Source organism: Rhamphochromis longiceps, linkage group LG20 (assembly GCF_057381845.1).
Source record: "Rhamphochromis longiceps isolate RC_006_pf linkage group LG20, R_longiceps_female_GT1.1, whole genome shotgun sequence".
NCBI lineage: Eukaryota > Metazoa > Chordata > Actinopteri > Cichliformes > Cichlidae > Rhamphochromis > Rhamphochromis longiceps.
The window spans coordinates 33,534,730-33,554,048 of NC_140576.1; the positions used below are offsets into that span (position 1 = coordinate 33,534,730).

General features: G+C 41.3%; 2 protein-coding genes across 2 annotated transcripts; both read right to left on the reverse strand.

Annotated features, from left to right (window-relative positions):
• Positions 1-6,068: 6,068 nt before the first annotated feature.
• Positions 6,069-7,253, reverse strand: LOC146645743 (P2Y purinoceptor 1-like). The gene has a single exon (XM_085393985.1). The coding sequence runs from the start codon at positions 7,251-7,253 to the stop codon at positions 6,291-6,293; it is 963 nt and encodes a 320-aa protein (XP_085250111.1). The 3' UTR covers positions 6,069-6,290.
• A 2,749-nt stretch (positions 7,254-10,002) lies between these two features.
• On the reverse strand, positions 10,003-18,621 carry ccn5 (cellular communication network factor 5). Its single transcript, XM_085393539.1, has 5 exons — positions 17,553-18,621; positions 16,470-16,686; positions 15,783-16,031; positions 12,632-12,873; positions 10,003-11,866 (listed from the first exon to the last, which is right to left on the reverse strand). The coding sequence occupies exons 1-5, from the start codon at positions 17,613-17,615 to the stop codon at positions 11,579-11,581; spliced, it is 1,059 nt and encodes a 352-aa protein (XP_085249665.1). The 5' UTR covers positions 17,616-18,621; the 3' UTR covers positions 10,003-11,578.
• Positions 18,622-19,319: the final 698 nt, after the last annotated feature.

Here is a 19,319-nt window from a genome sequence, read left to right on the forward strand (position 1 = left end):
TGTAAGCATTAAAAGATCATAAAGGAAACTAACATTTATGTCAAACGAATTTAAATAAAAAATGAACAGGCACTTCATAGATGTTAAAAGAAAGGAACTGAAAACAACACTTTTAAAACAGTATTGTGGGGTGTAGGTGGTCATCGAAATAGAAAACAGAACTGAAAAATTTCCAAAAACAAACATTAGCATGCACTAACAGTTATCTTTGGAGGAAGGTGTGGGTCTCCCATGACAAGATAAAAACAATTTTCTGGGATACATAAATTTCATAATGTATGTGTCATGGTACTGGGTCGTGTGACCCAGTGTTTGAGTTTTATGTATTTTTTGTAGTCATTTTCAATCTAGTTAAATTCTAGGTTGCTGTTCAGACCTTATTTCTTAGTTATTTCTGTCATCTCCGCCTGTACTCAGTCTCCCTGGTTCCTGCGTCTACGTTTCATGTCTATGTGGTTACGTTAAGTTCATGTCATGTTTTATCTCCATGTCTATGTCTCCGTGTTTCCTGTTTTATTTTCTAAGAGTCTGGTGTTCTTTGTTCATTGTAGTTAGTGTTACTCTCCTCTGTATTGTCATTGTGTTTCATTCGAGTCAGCTGTGTCCTCATGTGTCTCCACTTCCCCCGATCACCTCATGTGTGTATTTAAGCCCTCAGTCTTCCTTTGTTCGTTGTTGCGTCGTCTGTGTCCCTCCCCTCTAGTCAAGTTAAGTGTTTTTCAGGATTCTGTGCAGTTCATGTTTGCCATTTGGTTTATGTTGTTTTTCATACAGCCGCACGATGAGGCTCCGTGCAGGTCATGTTCATGTCTGTTTCGTCACGCCATTTGGTTCACAGTTTCCATGCATCTGCACAGCAAACCTGTAAAGCATCTCATTGATATGTGAGGAATGGGATATGATAACAGATGTCTGGTCTTACATCAATAAACTATAAATACCAGGAGATAGTTATATTTTATTATATTTGTATTATAGTTTATAGCTGATAGATATTGAATTTACTAAATAGCTGGATGAGCATGAAAAATATGTCCAGAATTTAGAGTTGGATGTCGAGAAAATAGCTTCTAACCAGTTCCTCCGTTACTGGATGGCTTCTCAGTAAAGGAGTCCAGTAAACTTTACGGTTCTGCTTTTATTCACCAGGAACTATAAGGGAAGCCTTTCAGTGCCTCCAGCCTCCTCTGAAAGACTTCTGTTCCACAGTTTTCCAGTTTGATCATTTTGATGTTCTCATCCTGTGGATAACAACATACATGGATGGAGGTTTATTGTTAACTTTTGTAAGGTGTATTTATTTAACATATCCAGCTCCAACCCCACTGTGATCCTGAACTGGATAAGCACTTAAGAAAATGTGTGAATAAATGGACATACATCAGCTTACTATATTTATCCAAACAGACTGGACCAATAATGCTTCACTGAATTAGAGATTTTAATAATCTCGTCAATGTAAAAATGTCTCATGCTGATATACCTGCAAACCTGACAAAACTGTTTTTCAGACTACATGTACAGTGGGGCAAAAAAAAGTATTTAGTCAGCCACCGATTGTGCAAGTTCCCCCACTTAAAATGATGACAGAGGTCAGTAATTTGCACCAGAGGTACACTTCAACTGTGAGAGACAGAATGTGAAAAAAAAAATCCATGAATTCACATGGTAGGATTTGTAAAGAATTTATTCGTAAATCAAGGTGGAAAATAAGTATTTGGTCAATAACAAAAATACAACTCAATACTTTGTAACATAACCTTTGTTGGCAATAACAAACTATAGGTCTTTACCAGGTTTGCACACACAGTAGCTGGTATTTTGGCCCATTCCTCCATGCAGATCTTCTCGAGAGCAGTGATATTTTGGGGCTGTCGCCGAGCAACACGGACTTTCAACTCCCGCCACAGATTTTCTATGGGGTTGAGGTCTGGAGACTGGCTAGGCCACTCCAGGACTTTCAAATGCTTCTTACGGAGCCACTCCTTTGTTGCCCGGGCGGTGTGTTTTGGATCATTGTCATGTTGGAAGACACAGCCTCGTTTCATCTTCAAAGTTCTCACTGATGGAAGGAGGTTTTGGCTCAAAATCTCACGATACATGGCCCCATTCATTCTGTCCTTAACACGGATCAGTCGTCCTGTCCCCTTGGCAGAAAAACAGCCCCATAGCATGATGTTTCCACCCCCATGCTTCACAGTAGGTATGGTGTTCTTGGGATGCAACTCAGTATTCTTCTTCCTCCAAACACGACGAGTTGAGTTTATACCAAAAAGTTCTACTTTGGTTTCATCTGACCACATGACATTCTCCCAATCCTCTGCTGTATCATCCATGTGCTCTCTGGCAAACTTCAGACGGGCCTGGACATGCACTGGCTTCAGCAGCGGAACACGTCTGGCACTGCGGGATGTGATTCCCTGCCGTTGTAGTGTGTTACTGATGGTGACCTTTGTTACTTTGGTCCCAGCTCTCTGCAGGTCATTCACCAGGTCCCCCCGTGTGGTTCTGGGATCTTTGCTCACCGTTCTCATGATCATTTTGACCCCACGGGATGAGATCTTGCGTGGAGCCCCAGATCGAGGGAGATTATCAGTGGTCTTGTATGTCTTCCATTTTCTGATGATTGCTCCCACAGTTGATTTTTTCACACCAAGCTGCTTGCCTATTGTAGATTCACTCTTCCCAGTCTGGTGCAGGTCTACAATACTTTTCCTGGTGTCCTTCGAAAGCTCTTTGGTCTTGGCCATGGCAGAGTTTGGAGTCTGACTGTTTGAGGCTGTGGACAGGTGTCTTTTATACAGATGATGAGTTCAAACAGGTGCCATTCATACAGGTAACGAGTGGGGGACAGAAAAGCTTCTTACAGAAGACGTTACAGGTCTGTGAGAGCCAGAGATTTTCCTTGTTTGAGGTGACCAAATACTTATTTTCCACCCTAATTTACGAATAAATTCTTTACAAATCCTACCATGTGGATTCATGGATTTTTTTTTTTCACATTCTGTCTCTCACAGTTGAAGTGTACCTCTGGTGCAAATTACTGACCTCTGTCATCATTTTAAGTGGGGGAACTTGCACAATCGGTGGCTGACTAAATACTTTTTTGCCCCACTGTATGGAGCGCCGTTAGTAAAGTGAAACATGCTGAAATTAACGGCAACATTTTTCCACATTTAGCTCTAAATCTAAATGTTAAATCTAAATGTTACAGGAAACTGAATATTTAGCTAACATTTAGCAAATTTAGTCTCCATTTCACAATCGCCGCAGCACATGTCCAGCTAAATCGCTTGACATGCTGTTAGGCAATCTAACATTTAGATTTAAATATAATATTTAGATTTAAAATTTAGATTTAACATTTAAAATTGTGTTTTAAATGTAAGAAGTTACAAATATTTTACTAAATGTTGTAAAACATGACTTGAAAAAAACATGTTTTTGTAAGGTTTTGAGCTAAATGTAGAAAAATGTTGCCGTTAATGTCAGCATGTTTCACTTTACAAACGGCACCCCATATATATGCAGCTGTCCTCCTATGTCAGCTAACACGTTGACATTTATGTCACAATTCTGCATTTGTCTGTCTGGGTTCCTATTTTTAGAATTCTTACTTACTGGAGTTCCCCCATGAATGAAATCAGTTCTTCAGGTGACTCAGCAGTCCCACAGTGATAACTGAAACTTTACTGTGAATTTGTGGCAGCGATGAATCATTTTACTGGTAACTTTATTAACTAGTAACTTAATTAGTCATGACAGAAGCTAATATTTCTGTCCTAACATTGTTTAAACAGTAACTGCTTTATTACAATATAAGGTAACGTTTACACCATAACGTTAAGCTAGCACCTTAAAGATGGTAAAACACGTAATAATAGGTATGTCCCAGTTCATAGGTCGAAGGACCCGGCCTTTGCGGTCTGCACGGGCTGTCCTTCAAAGACCGAGAAGGCTGGAAGTGCGAGGCTGTGAAATGGGACAGTCGAGCCTTCAGATTTGCATCACCAGCTGTCTCGGTGGAGTTTAATAAACTCAGCCATCTGCTCCTTGCTCACTGATATATAACAGGACACTGGAGTAAATACTCGACCATCTCACACTTCTGTTTAATAGTTTTCTGTTTGACGTTTATTCAGCTGTGTGAAAACTATAACTATAACCAGCTATCGAGCTAGTCGGTAACAGACGTCTCAGAAAACGTCGAAGCACTTTTGCAAATATGTGATGTCTTAATAAATCGAACAGATATTTGAAGTTTACACAGCTACATTCTCACCTGAAAATATGCTAAAAGTGTATTTTGTGACCCAGAAACAGTAATAGGAGTAATATTGAAACTAAGTAGCTGCCGCCATTGTTAGAGACTGGAATTTGCTGGGCTGCGCTATGAATTCTGGGATAGGTTGGGCCACGAAGGACACACTCGACCCATCCGTCAAATTCAGGGAAATGAAGGACGCATTTGTCAGCCGCATTTGGAGGAATCTTTAAAATGGGACAGCCTTCGTCGCCTGGCTGTGACGTAATTGGCCTTCGAATGATGCGGCCTATGAATTGGGACATACCTTTTATCTACAAATGCATCTCAAAGCTGTCTGTGAAGGTTCTCCGTCATCGAGGTCATCGTAGTCTAAGGAGCATGGAAAAAAAAACATCTGGACTTCGTTAAATTGCTTGAGGACGTTTCACCTCTCATCCGAGAGACTTCTTCAGTTCTAGGGTCAAATACTGGACTGGTGCTCTGTGACTCTCCACCATTTGACCCTAGAACTGAATAAGCTTCTCGGATTAGAGGTGAAGCTAAACCAAGTGACAAGAAAAACTATGGAAACTACATGAAAACAAAAACATGAATGAATTCAAAGTAGAATAATAATTCTAACACAACTCAGAATGGAAGAACATTAATAGAAAGAATAGTAAAACTCAACCTACAATAATAATTAAAACTAAAGCTGTGGAATAATAATTAAAAGCAAACTGAAAACTTTCAATAACAACCTGAAATCACAAAATAACCCATCAAGAGTCACAGGCAATGACATATTTAGGACTTATGTTAAATTATGTTTTAGGTCATAAATGGTTTTAATTGCAGCTACTGTTGTGTGCAAAATTGCAGAATCTCCATAATAAATTTGTCTAAAAGTCATAGTTTTATCAAGAGTGAGTCTTTTTGACTGGGAAAAACATAAACCTGCCACTTTTACTTATCCAAAATGTCTGATGAGGTTCCTTTGCTGGAATGGAGCATTTTCTTTATTCCAAACATGATGCTGCTAATTTAAAGCAAATGACCTGCTAATTACAATACATTTGAAAATATCTCGACTTTAATGACAAAGTATAAAGTAGTATTGCTTCTGATAACAACCTCAGAGGCTTTAAACCTTTAGGGGTGCATTTACTTTGCTATCTGTGGTAAACGAACGTCTGTGTAACGTATACACCCATGGTGAGAGCGGAAAAACTGCGCGATCACTTCTTAGAGAGGAAAATAAATATAGGTGTTACCATAATTTTACATGAGATATCCTGTGGCATTTTAGAATAGAATAGAATAGAATTCAACTTTATTGTCATTGGACATGTCACTAGTACGAGGTAACGAAATGCAGTCAGAGGATATCATAATCGACTACATTACGGTTCTTTCACAAAAACTCTTGTGTATTCTTGCAATCTTAAATTGTATTCTTGAATTGATTTACCACCTTTAAAAATATTTGCAAAGCTGATTTTCCTCAAATATTTGAAACATTTAATTCAATTGCTGGAAATGTGTTGTACATAAAAAACAAAAATGAGATCTAGACAAAACAGTTTATTTTACTGAAAAATAAATAAAAAGACAGAAAGCATCCACTATGCACTTACTATCAAAAATAAGGGAAATCTGAATAAAAATCATTTAATTATAGTTAGACAGCAGAACAACAATGAGGAGGCTTGAATTCAAATGCTCAAAGTATAGATATACAGTATATACAACATAATCAAAATTGACTTTCAGCGTGTGTACATACATGTGATATGCTGTTAACATTAACCTTCTATCAGCAGTGAAGCATGCAGCATCATATCCTGTTTGTTTTCACACATTCAAGCTGCAAACCTCCCATGCATGACACCATGCAACTACATCACAAATGCAATAACTCGTCTTTCAAGTATTTTTTAAGTATTATTTTTGCTTTTTAGTAAAAAGCAACATTTTTGTGTTTCTTACAAAAGTCTCAGATGAGTCTCAGATGAGGCGTACTCCTCATGTTCATCGGCACATTTCAAGTATCCATGACTGAAGTTTGGTTAGAGGTGTACAGACTAGTGACAGCTTGGCGAGCTTGTTGGAGTAGCTGTCTGAGCTGAGAACAAACATCTTCACTTACATGCAGGTAAACTAGAGGATTGAGCGCACTGTTCAGACACACAAGGCCACGGCTTATCTGATGACCAATATAGACTCCATTAGACCATTTATGACATGTCCCCTTGATTACGCTTAGTCTTGACAAGAGGTTGAGATTTTTTAATATATGATAGGGGATGTAACAAACAGAGAACAGAAGAATCAAGATGAATAACAACTTTAAGCTTCTTTGTTTCAGTACTTCATCAATGTTATCATTGTGGCAGAGAACAGCAATCATATGTCCATAGCAGCTGAGGGTGATGAACAGGGGGATGCAAAATCCAGTGAGTGTCCGTCCCAAACTGTATTTCAGATAATCTTCAATGTACTTTTCAGAGGTGGTATCAAAACACTTCTTAGTATTGTTTATGGGTGATTTGGGGACGAACATGTCTGGAAGACTTTGAACACTCACCAACAGCCAGACCATGACTGAGATAGCCACAGAATGAGTCACAGTTATTCTCCCCATCATCCTCATTGGATGGACAATAGCCAAGTACCTGTACACACTGATACAGGTGAGGAATCCAATGCTGCCGTATAAATTCAGGTTGAAGAAGAATCTTGTTGTCTTGCAAAAGGCTTCTCCAAAGATCCACTGATCACCCTTGAAGTAGTACACCATCAGAAAAGGGAGTGTGAGCAAATACAAAATGTCTGCAAGTCCAAGGTTGAAAACGAAAACAGAGACATTCCCCAGTTTCTCCCATTTCTGCAGCACTGACCTCAATCCCAGTCCGTTAGCCACCATGCCAATGATGAATACTAAAATGTAGACAGGTGGCAGGAATTTTCCTGTAAAGTCAAAGCTGATGCAAGAAGACTTGTTCATTGCGTCCTTGATAGCAGTCGGTACAATTCCTCCTCCTCGATGAGTGAGAGCCTTCACTGCACAGATCAAAGCACACACACATTTATACACTTCCTGAGTTGCGTCTGTGGGCTATGAGATAACTGACTCACCTCTTTCACTGAAAACAGGAAAATGTAACCATGCAGGAGTGGCAGTTTTCACACGTTTATACACTCTGTTGTTTGCTCTCATCCTGACAAAGCCATATGAGAAGTGAAAAGTGAAATAAGTTCAGCTCTAGTTTTTAGCCTATGCTTCCACAGTCTGAATCTCTGGGTTTTCAACATTTATCTTATGCCTGTTCTACAGCGTGGTTCTGTCCTGCCTGTTTAGCAACAATGAGACTGCTATGCAACAGAAAATGACCACACAATTAGCTTGTAAAAGCAGTTTCAAAACTTAAATTAACATACCAGAAAATCATTTGTGTGGATGTTACTCTAACACATACTGCCCATATTGATACTGTCCCAGCCTTACCCCAATGGTAGTGTGTTCCCCCAGTAGCACACTGCTCCCCCATCTCCTTTGGGACCTGTGCATAGCACTGTGGGCAGACTTACAAAACAGAGAGAGGTCCACAGTGTACCCACAGTATAGCATGCATTTCCATTCTGCCCTTTGTCTTTGACACAGATGGCAGCAGATCTGGTGCAGTGCTAGCCCAGGTGATACCCGGCGGGGAGAAAGTGGTGGCATACCATAGTCGGGTCTTCAACAAAGCTGAATGCTGCTATTGTGTCACAAGGCGGGAGCTGCTCGCAGTGGTATGTGCCATACACCACTTTAAGTACTACCTCGGGGGCCTCCACTTTACGGTCAGAACTGACCATGCTGCCTTGCAATGGCTCATGCAGCTAGCACGCTGGATTGAGAAGCTGCAGGCTTATGATTTTGAGGTTGTACACAGACCTGGGGCCCAGCACAAAAATGCAGATGCGCTTTCCCGCAGACCCTGTGCCCAAGACGGATGCCACTACTGTGAGAGGAAGGAAGCTCAGGAGGAGGACCAATTGGTGCCCGATGTAAAGTGTGCTGTGACAGGGGTAGAGGAACGGCCATCGCCTCTGTCAGTGCGCCCCAGGGCAGCTGTGGCTACAATGTAGCTGCCATCGCCAGTGTGTGAATGTGTGTGTGAATGGGTGAATGACTGAATGTAGTGTGAAGCACTTTGGGGTCCTTAGGGACTAGAAAAGCGCTATACAAATGCAGGCCATTTACCATCTGGTCAGAGGCTGGTTGCTGTGGATGCAACAGAGTAGAGACATCAATAGGAGGAGGATGCTGACATCAAACCAGTGCTTGGGTGAACTGAGGAACAGCGACAACCCCATGTTGTCACGGGCCACAAAGGGACTCTGGTCCATGTTTAATGCCTTGTGGCGGTACAATGGAGTGCTGCAAAAGGGCTGGAAGGAACCAGCTACTGGCAAGATGAGGTGGCAGTTGGTGGTCCCGCGGGCCCTGCAGGAGATGGTGCTTCGCGCAGTGTATGGGGCCCCAGGGTCTGGCCACTTTGGTGTCACCAAAACACTCCGCCGCCTCCGGCAGGAATTCTATTGGGCCCAACATAGGCGGGATGTAGAGGAGTTTTGCCGCTGCTGCGACAGCTGTACAGCCCAAAAGTGGCCTACAGCCAAATCCCATGCCCAACTGCAACAGTTTTCGGTAGGGTACCCTATGGAGAGGGTGGGGATGGACATTCAGGGTCCTTTTCCCCGCACAGAAAGGGGAAACCGCTGTATCCTCACAGCTATAGACTATTTCACAAAGTGGCCAGAGGCACACAGTTTACCTGACCAAGAGGCCAAGAAGATTGTGGATGCTCTGGTGGAGGGGATGTTCAGCAGATTTGGGGTGCCTGAAGTAATCCACACGGACCAGGGCAAGAACTTTGAGTCCCGTGTGTTTGCAGCCATGTGCGAGAAACTAGGCTCCCATAAGACCTGTACAACACCCCTCCACCCACAGAGTGATGGTCTCGTTGAGAGATTTAACCATACACTGGCAGAGCAACTGGCGCTAGTGACGGCTAAACATCAACGTGACTGGGACACTCATATTCCCCTGGTCCTCATGGCATATCATTCAAGACTCCACTTCGTGCTCCCCTGCCTCTTGATGTTGGCCAGGGAGATCCGGACTCCAGCGGAGATGATGATGGGCCGACCCCCCGATGCTGATGGGGATCAATCAGGTCCTGACTATGCGAGGAAGCTCCAGGATCGCATGGAGTCAGCTCATGACTTTGCTAGGAGGAAACTGATGAGTGCGGGGGTGCGGCAGAAGAGGAACTACGACGTCCATTCCAGAGGCCGACATTTTGACATCGGGGAACTGGTCTGGGTGTACAACCCCTATAGGAAAAAGGGTAGATGCCCTAAGCTGGACAGTGACTGGGTTGGACCCTGTAAGGTTCTGGAACGCCTGTGGGAAGTGGTGTATAGGGTACAACTGCCCCCAAGGGGACGGAGGGTCGCCCTGCACCGGGACAAACTGGCCCCCTATTGGGGCGCGGCCACTTCACTGGGATAATAGGGTGGGCCACGGACAGATCTGGACTCCACCCCTACAGACTCCACCACCATTGTGACACACAATGATGGTGGCCAGTCAATCAGATCAGCTACCAGTGACAGAGAGTCTGGAGGAGAGCATGTGTGTGGTTGGCTGAGAGTGTTTGGGGGGCGGGTGTTAGAGAATGTTGTTGTGGGTGTGTGCGGAAAAAAGGAGCGAGAGTCAGGGGGGGTTGTTTTGATTCTGGAGACTGCATTTTTCCCTGTCGTTTTGTTGTTGGCTACAGCCCACAGTAGCCTTTGTTACTATTCTTAATAAACACCGGTAACCGGAACACCGATCGTGTCTGTCTTCTGTCGGAGGGACGCTACAAGATAATTGGACTTTTAATAGAGATCACGTTCACTTTTTTCATTTCAGAATGTATCTTTATATTCAGCTGCTCATGAACCCACAACATCCTTATATCCACCACTGTAGCTTTCTAAGCATACTAGGTATTTTTAAGTGAGACTGAAAAAAACCCTTAAAGGAACAATAAAGAAATATAACACATTAAGCCAGTATCATAATAAGAGTTATTAAAAGTTAAATTTATCCACAAAGCTGCAAAAGGATTTTCTTGTTGATTTTAGTGTGTATATTGGTGTGCTACAAGCAAGTTTTAACAGCTCATCAGCAGCAGAAAGTCATGACAGATGAAGTGACATAATTAAAAGCTACAGTTTGAACAATGTAACTATTTATACAAACATAATAACCACAAAAAGCACAAAATCCAGTGGGAGTAAAAATACAGGGCATACTTTAAAAAAATCACTGTACACGAGACACCTCTTTACAGTTATTTACATCAGAATAATAAATGAAAGTGCAATGTAATCCCATTATGCCACACACACACACACACACACACACACACACACACACACACACACACAAAGTTCAAAAGTTAAAAGCTGCATTGCTCACGTCAGAGAATATCTAGAAATTGTCATTACAAAAGTTGTAATCGTTCTGTGGGTTATGTCTTTAACAAATACATATTTCTACATCACTGAAAGTTGAATTTATAGACACAAGTTACAAGTTAGAAATAAAAAAATCAGTCTTTAAAAGTATGTTCATGACCAGTTGACATCATGGTCAACTGTCTTTAAGTTATAATATAGATTTTAGGTGACATGCTTCTCTTTTTACAGGCCAGATTTCAACAATATTGGATGAGTTTAATTTGATCCATTTTCCCAAAACTGAATTATAGTATATCTACGTAGTGTTTAACTTTAGCCTAAAGATTTGGGAAAAGGCAAGATGTTTTCAGTGATTTTAAAATATTGCTTTTGATATCCAAGGCGAAACATTATTGGGAATCATTGTACTGAACAATTCTGGGAGGAAAAAAGAAACCAAATCAGTGCACATCTGAAAGTTATTTGTAAAAGTATTTCTAGAACTTACTTTGTGAGTTATACATGTATATTACAGTCCCTAGCTCTCCTACATTTATGTTTCTTTTCTCCCTTTCTTGTAAAACACGTCTACTTGTTTTCTATTGACTCTCAGATGAAGTCACAAACTGGCAGAATGATGCTTTCCAGAAGTTGTGAGCTGTAAATAAGTGCAGACATATTCATCCAAAATCACAGTTTTCTAAAATAATAATATTCTCTTTCAGTGTCCATTTGTTGTTTACGTCAATCCACCTGGGGATACTTTTATTGTGAAGCCATTGAAACATTCACTGAAGTCTATAGTTTTAGTGAGTCCGTGCTCTTACACACTGATCAGGGTCTGTATCCCCACAGAGCGGGATTTGTAAAAGGTGCATAGGGGCAGTTATTATGACAGGCGCATGACTGGATCATCATTACAGCTCGTTGCAGCAGTCTGCCAGTGGGACATCGGAAGGTCACCTCAGCAGTGCTGGTTTGGTAAGGTGTGCAGCATCGCGAGTCAGTGCACTGACCACAGTAACGGACTCGGTAGGCATGAGTGCTGTAGCAGCCCTGGTGAACTAGCCGAATGGGTCCCGGTGACGTGTAGCTGGCCTTGCAATTTCCTTTCTGTCCCCACTGAAACAACAGTGAGAAGAAGAAAAATCAGGTAATCAGTGTAATGATTCAGTAAGGCTAAAGATTCAAGATGTTTAGGTAGACTTCATGACAATATGCATTTTTTAATATATTTTATCTGCACATCAGTAACATAGGCCTACAAAACCTCTAAAAAATCTCTAGAGCCTCAAAGCCTCTAAAAATAATTGATGGTAAAAACAGTGGTTAAAAAAAAAGGTCAGTGAAAGGTTGTAGTTCGGTTAGTTAACGAGTATAAACATTGACTGCAGATTTACAGGAAGGCCGACTCCACTCTGCTGCACGAAAGTGGGACCCACAGTTTTTCAGTGACTAGTGGGAACTACTTTATAAAGTCCCTTTTAGTACTTTTAACACTGAAATGTTTAATTTTTTTTAATGTAGTCTGGGTTTAGAGGAACCCCTCCCCCATCTGATTGATGAAATCTGTTTCAGTATCATTCTGTGTCAAAAGGCAGACGAGAGAAACGAAACAAAAAGTAGAATTGTTCTGTCACAGCTTCATTGTGGTGTCTAACTAGACAGATTCTTATCATTGTTTTCGTAGTTGCCTTAAAATGTCTTTTTACCTTTTGTGATATTGTGTTAAAAATGATGACATGTCTCTGCATACTTTGTGTGACCCGGTGAACTTTCTCGTTACAGTTTTGAAAGAAGCTATACGTGAAACTGAAATCAAAGGTAAAACCTGACAGTACGTGTAAATGTACACATTTACAGGATGTGGGTTTTGTTAGCGCTCACCATGGGCTTCCTTGGGGCCGGCTGGAAAGTGTGGCAAGGTCGCACCTTACACAGGCGAGTTTCTATTTCCAGTTTGCATGCAGGATTCTGGTTAGAAACCCGTGTGGAGACCCCCGCCCCACAGCTCTGGGAACAGGCACTCCACTGGGTGCTCTGCTCTACACAAGAGGAGGCAGGCGAAAACTTGTTGTTTTGAAGGTGATGCCTCTGCAAAGATGGCCATAACTGATCCGGTTTCATTGCTGGGTGGGGAGGGAAACCAAACAAACCAATGAGTACAATAAGAGGAAAATTCATGTCCAACGTTCATGTTGCGTTAAGTAGACAAATGTGATTCTAGTCTTTGTGAAAATTTAGCACTTATTAAACTTCTTAATGAAAGTTTTAATTAATCAATAAATGTATTTATCTATTCATTTACTTTAATAAAGCTTATTACCTGTTTTCTTAGCATATAAACTATATAAAGTATTGCAATTATCTATGCATAGTGTGTTACACCCACTACTCCAACACCATTGTGAAGTTTGCTGACGACACAGTGGTGTTGGGTGCCATTTCCAACAACGATGAGGCGGCCTACACGGACGAAGTGAAGAATCTGGCATCATGGTGCCAGGACAACCATCTCCAGCTGAACATTGGCAAGACCAAGGAGCTGGTGGTGGACTTCAGAAGGAGTCAGCACAGAGACTACAAGCCCATTATCATCAATGGAGCTCCAGTGGAGAGGGTGCAGTCCTTCAAGTATCTTGGTGTCCACATTTCCTCAGACCTGACATGGTCTGCCCACATTCAGGTCCAGACCAAAAAGGCTAGGCAGCGCCTGTACCACCTACGACAACTGAGGAAGTTCAGGGTCTCTCCAAAGATCCTCAGGATTTTCTATACAGGCGCTGTGGAGAGCATCCTCACACAGGACATGACATCGTGGTTTGGGAACAGCTGTGTGAAGGACCAAAAAGCTCTCCAGAGAGTGATCCGCACAGCAGAACGCTGCTGCAGGATTGCTCTCCCCCCGCTTCAGGACACCTACACCAGGAGATGCCGGACTAGAGCAGCGCAGATACTGAAGGACCCGTCCCATCCTGGCAACAAACTGTTCCAACTTCTGCAATCTGGTAGAAGGTTCCGCATCATCTGGGCAAGGACAGAGAGACTCAAGAGGAGCTTCTTCTACACAGATGCCGTTCTTCATGTGCCCTGATGGGCTGTTTTTATTTTAATCTGGGCAACTTTTTTTTTTCATTTATAGTAAGTGTATTATAATGAGCAGCTTTTTCCTTTACGGTAGTCAATTATCACATGATACTGCTCAGCCAATCAAATCATTTAGCACGGGGAAAACAGCTTACTGAGTAGACGTGATGCAGAACAGGAAACTGAGAGTAGAAGGGGTAAAGCTGAGATGATTTATATGTAGAAGCTAAGAAGAAAAAACAGAAGGGGGGACTCAAACTACACCTTTCATTATTTTTAAATCAGTTTATTTGAAGACAACTTTATCAAAAGCTCTTTCTCATTATTGAATGCAAACCTTATTATGCTTGGAATTAGCAAAGAACTTTTTAGTATTATATTATTATTAGAATAAGATAATAGTAAAGATTGTTGAAATACTGTTGAATTGTATTTTCTTTTGTGTGACAGTTCCTGACTATATACTGGCATCGATACAACTGTGTACTGCATACTTCAAAATATATTGCATTTACTTAGAGTGTGGGACTTTATGATGTTGTGGACCCTTGTTTGAGGAAATTTTCTCAGTGGACCTCCTTAAATTTCAATTGAATATCCCTGCTCTTGCTGAAGTGATTAATCACTGTGGGATCCTGCTTTGAGGTGGCCTATTGCTAACTACCTGAGCTGCTGAGCTACACAAATACTGGAAATGCATCAAACCTTTAGATCAAATTCTAAATGCACCAAAACTAAAACAACAACAATCTGAGACTGCATCATTTCATCAAATGCTGACGATTCCCTACCTACCATACAGGAATTTAGTCCTGAAACCAGGATATCTAGATGCAAATGAGTTTGGCATATTTTAGGGAAAATGAAAACCATCTCTCTAAGTTTTTATTTAAATTTGTGTCAAATCTTGCCAACTGCAATAATCCTTCCAACTCTAAAAGTTACTTTTAAGTTGGGCAAATCCCCGCGTTTGCCAAAACGTTCATGGAGATCTTTTCATAACTTCTGAATAATCACACTACCAAACAAACAACTACCAGTGCAGAACTGTTCACAATCTAAGCAGCTGACTCCTCTCATTACCTCAGCACTTACATATTTATGGTGATCAGCCTGCTTATATAGCTTCCTCTTAATCCAGCTTCCCAACAGAGTTTGAAAACCTTTATTTTAAAGTAAAGTAAAATGGATCCTGTTTGGACTTTTTCACCTCTCTGGTTCTTTTTTTTGCTCACATCAAATTTTAAAGCTACATTTAGTGCATTTTTGTGCAAATAAAAGCCACAGAACTAACACATAGAAGTCATAATAACCGGCTAACTTTCAACGATGACACAGTAGGTTTTGTATCGAAGCACAAAATGTTCCTTTGCTGTTCTCATAACTTAGTTTGAGTCAGACAGTGTTTGGAATTCCAGATGTTTTCAGACTGGCTTCATTTCCCCAACACCCATCTCATGTGCTCACACACTCCCCCTTTAATGAAGTAATGAGGTCTTGACATGGCTTCATATATTTAATTGTCACACAGCTTTGGTTGTTGTTATGAAACTGAGAAGCATGGTGACTGAGGGGAAAAAGGATGTTTTCACCCACAAAAATGTGGTTTATATTTGGATTTGGGGAGTTTTCCTTTGGCTTGACACACCCCGTTTAATGCACAAATACTCCAGTAAAAACTTCCAGACATGACCGCCGGTAACAGAGCTCATAAAAAGGAATGAAGGATTATATTACATATGGATTGATCATCAGTGAGGAGCAACTAAGACTCATACGCTACATGAACATACGTTTGGCACTAGAATCCAGACACTGGAAAATATGTTGTAGACATCCAGCTCTGATGTCAGGAAAATTTAAAGGAATCATTAAACATGTCAGGCTAGCTCTTTTCCCCACCTGTAAAACATCAAAATACATCTGTATCAGAGAGTCATGCATCCATTACCTGTAATTGCATCCTGAATGACCGTGTTTTCAAGGTTTTCACACACCCATTCCTTGCAGCATTTCCCAGGTAGTCGGATGTATTGTGGGTTGGGACAGTCTGGAGTGGGAAGACGAGCATTCAGTGGACAAGCTGGCACGCAGGTCACCCCGCCCCCCCTGCAGCGGCAGTAAGTGTCACAGGAGGGCTGGAACGACTGCCCCTCCTGGTAAAAGATCCCACTGACCTCACAGCCCAGATCCTTCTGACCTGTTAGAAACACAGACGTTGTCTTTGCTTATCCATTGATGTGGAAACTTAATCAGGAAATGGACAGATTAAGTTAGGTGGAAGAAGCAGAAGAAAACAAGAGAGAGGTGAGGACACAGGAGCTGCTGTCCCTGCAAGTGCTTGCATCACTTTATGGAAAAGCAAGTCTCTTCAGTGAGACACTGTTAAGTTGTTTTTCATTTGGAGTGTTGTCTCTGCAATTTATCATGCTCATGGGTAATTATTACAGGAAATGTGTCAAGAGCAGTCCTGAATCCACTCAGCTAAGCAGACTCTAACATTAAGTGTCAGTCTGTGTGTCCCAGTCATGCAAACTGGCTGAGGCTCTATCTACTCCCTCCCTATGTGTCCTCCACCCTTATAGCCTACCCACACAGACATGGGCCTGGTTGTTTGCTTGTTAGAAGTGACACTCACTGACACACTCCCCAGGTAACCCAGGGAAGCTGGCGCTGTAGTCGCACTGAAGCCCTCGCAGGTTGTCACAGGGAAACATCTCAGTACAGGACTCGCCTAGTTGCCGGGCACACACCTGGCAACACCGGCAGCCATCCAGCACCAGGGGTACTCCTGTGGGGCACTGAGGGACAGGATTGGGGCAAAGGCATGGCCTGTCACACAACTGGCACAGCACCTGGAGGAGCAAGAAAAATAAGTTAGAAGGTATGACAATACGACAAAACCTGAAAAGATGAGAGAAAATCATCATAAATCAGTCTTCTGATGTTATGATCATTCCAGTACCAAAATTATTACTCTCATTCCTTAAGAAAAGAAGCAAAGAAAATATTATAAGCATTCTCAGAAGCTGAATCGGTATCCAACGCAATAAAGCACTGCTTCCAATTACATGTGTCTGAAGGAGCCAAAACACAGGCGAGGTCTGGCCAAGTCCACTTTCACTTTACAAGAGAAGCCTTCAAGGTTTTACAACAAAGTTACTGTAAAGAAATGCAGTCAACAACTTTTCAAATACATAACTGCAAAAAAACACAGGTGGGACTTCTTATTCATATTTTACATCATATTCAAGGGAAAAAATGTAGTCCCCCCTTTTATGTTGTAAGAGTTTTCTGTCTGTATTTGTGATGTTACCATAACACTGAATGTCTACTGGTTTCTAACAGTCGGCTACACAAAACGAGGAGGTTGATGACAAGTAAAGTGTGATTTCACTTCAATTTCTGGCATTTGATCAACCAAAAAAAGACATTAACAACTAGGTAAAAATAAAAATATTAACAACAGTCTTGCTTGTCTAATACATCACCTTTTCTTGATGGATGACTTTAATCATCTCATCTTTATTTCAAATCATTGTAATAAAATCAAGGCAAATGTCGTCTTTCTTTCAGAAAACATTAACAAATACTTTAAAAAGGAAATGTGTTGATCAATGAAGGAAGAAAACAAACAATTCAGCATTACATACCTACAATACTCTCTGATAAAAGTCTCATTCAGAATCGATTACTGTAAATAAGCTGGAGGAGGCCTCACCTGTGTAGTCACACACAGCAGTACAGCCAAAGCAATCACACAGTCACACAGTTGTCGGTCCATGGGGGCTTGTGTTGCTGATGGAGCTCGGTCTGTCTCAGTGAACTGTGTGACGGTGTGGTGTGACCAGTGCAGCTGTTTGCTAACTGCTCCTTCTTGCACCGCCTGACATTTATAAAGTCTGGATGCTGATGTCACGGGCTGACTACTGTGTAAACAGCAACTGGACTAGTATCAGATGTTTTACATTCCTCCTCCCTGCTGCCCATTTCCACTTCCATACACACACTCTTTTTCCTCTCCTCCCTCTCTTTCCAGTCTTGCGGGGTTCTAAGTTTGCACAGCTTCACATAAGCTAAGGAGAGAAAAATACATTAGCAAGGTTGTCAACAAGTCAAACAACTTCCAGGGCTTTTGTGGTAACAATTCTGATTTAAGTGGAGAAGAATTTATGTAGCTTATGTTTACATAATCTGCTGGTCAGTCAGATATAGTTCATCTTTTCACAGAATGAATATAGAGCAGATATTTTCACGGTTTTTCATACCCAGATCCCTCAAATGCTTGTGAAGCCCAAATATGTTGAGTAGTCAGACTTAAAAGAGACTTAATCCTTCTCTTAGCTGTGGTTTCCATGGTGTAAAGGTGGCATGTCTGAGGTTTGCATGAATTTGAATCATTGTGATCTCTTGTGAGAGAAAATGAATGGGAACCTGAAGGCAAAAAGCAGAAAGAAAAGTGGCAGATGAGACAAATTCAGTTTAGCTTGAATACGAAGTACATGAAGTACTAACCAGGAATTTGAAACGTGAGGCTTATTTGAAATCACTATGATGGTGTTGTTCTTAAACATCATAATTAACGTCAGGACAGGACCATCACTGCAAGCATGTTAATGTGATGTAATACCTTTGTGACCTGTGGAAAAACACAGCAGCTGCAAAACGTTTTGGCAGAAACACTTTAAATCCAAAAACCTTTCTGATGTCTATTGAGGTGATATAAAGAGCAACAAAAAGTTAGTGTAAGAGTCAGAATGTGGTGGATAAACAATTCCATTTCATTTGGGAAACTGGACAAAAAGGTCAGCGGTGATTTTTGTTGACTTCCTCTTTTTCAATATTATTTTCATTTTCAGTTGCAGTTTCGTTATGTTCAAGCAAACAAAGCCCAGAAGTTTGAACTAAAATAAACATTTTAACAAATCCCAAATGTGTTGGAAAGTCAACTTCACGCTCACTCACACCCAACACAGTTTCAAAAAGTTTTAAGACTAGTTTTAGATGAAGTATTTTTCATCATTTACAAAGCTGTGACATCACAACAACCATTTGGTCAAATTCACCTGTGAGACTTGAGCAGTTTTAAGTCTTATGTTCCAGGAATGACACCAACATGGTCATAACAGACTGTAACAAATGAATGAATATGGAATTGCAAAAACAACCAAAACAAAACTGCAGTGAGCCAATATTCAGAAATACCCATTTTAGAAAACACAGCCTCTCAGCAGAAATAAATATGTTTACAGCCTAACACAAAAAGTCACTTTGCATTTTAGCTGCACAGCTCAGGTCGAGTGGTTTAGAGATAAAGAAGAGTTGCTTTGGACATATGCAGAGGATGGACACTGGATGCACTAGGCCAGGGGTCTCGAACTCCAGGTCTTGAGGGCCGGTGTCCTGCAGGTTTTAGATCTCACCCTAGGTCAACACACCTGAATCAAATGATTTGTTCATTACCAGGCCTCTGGAGAACTTCAAGACA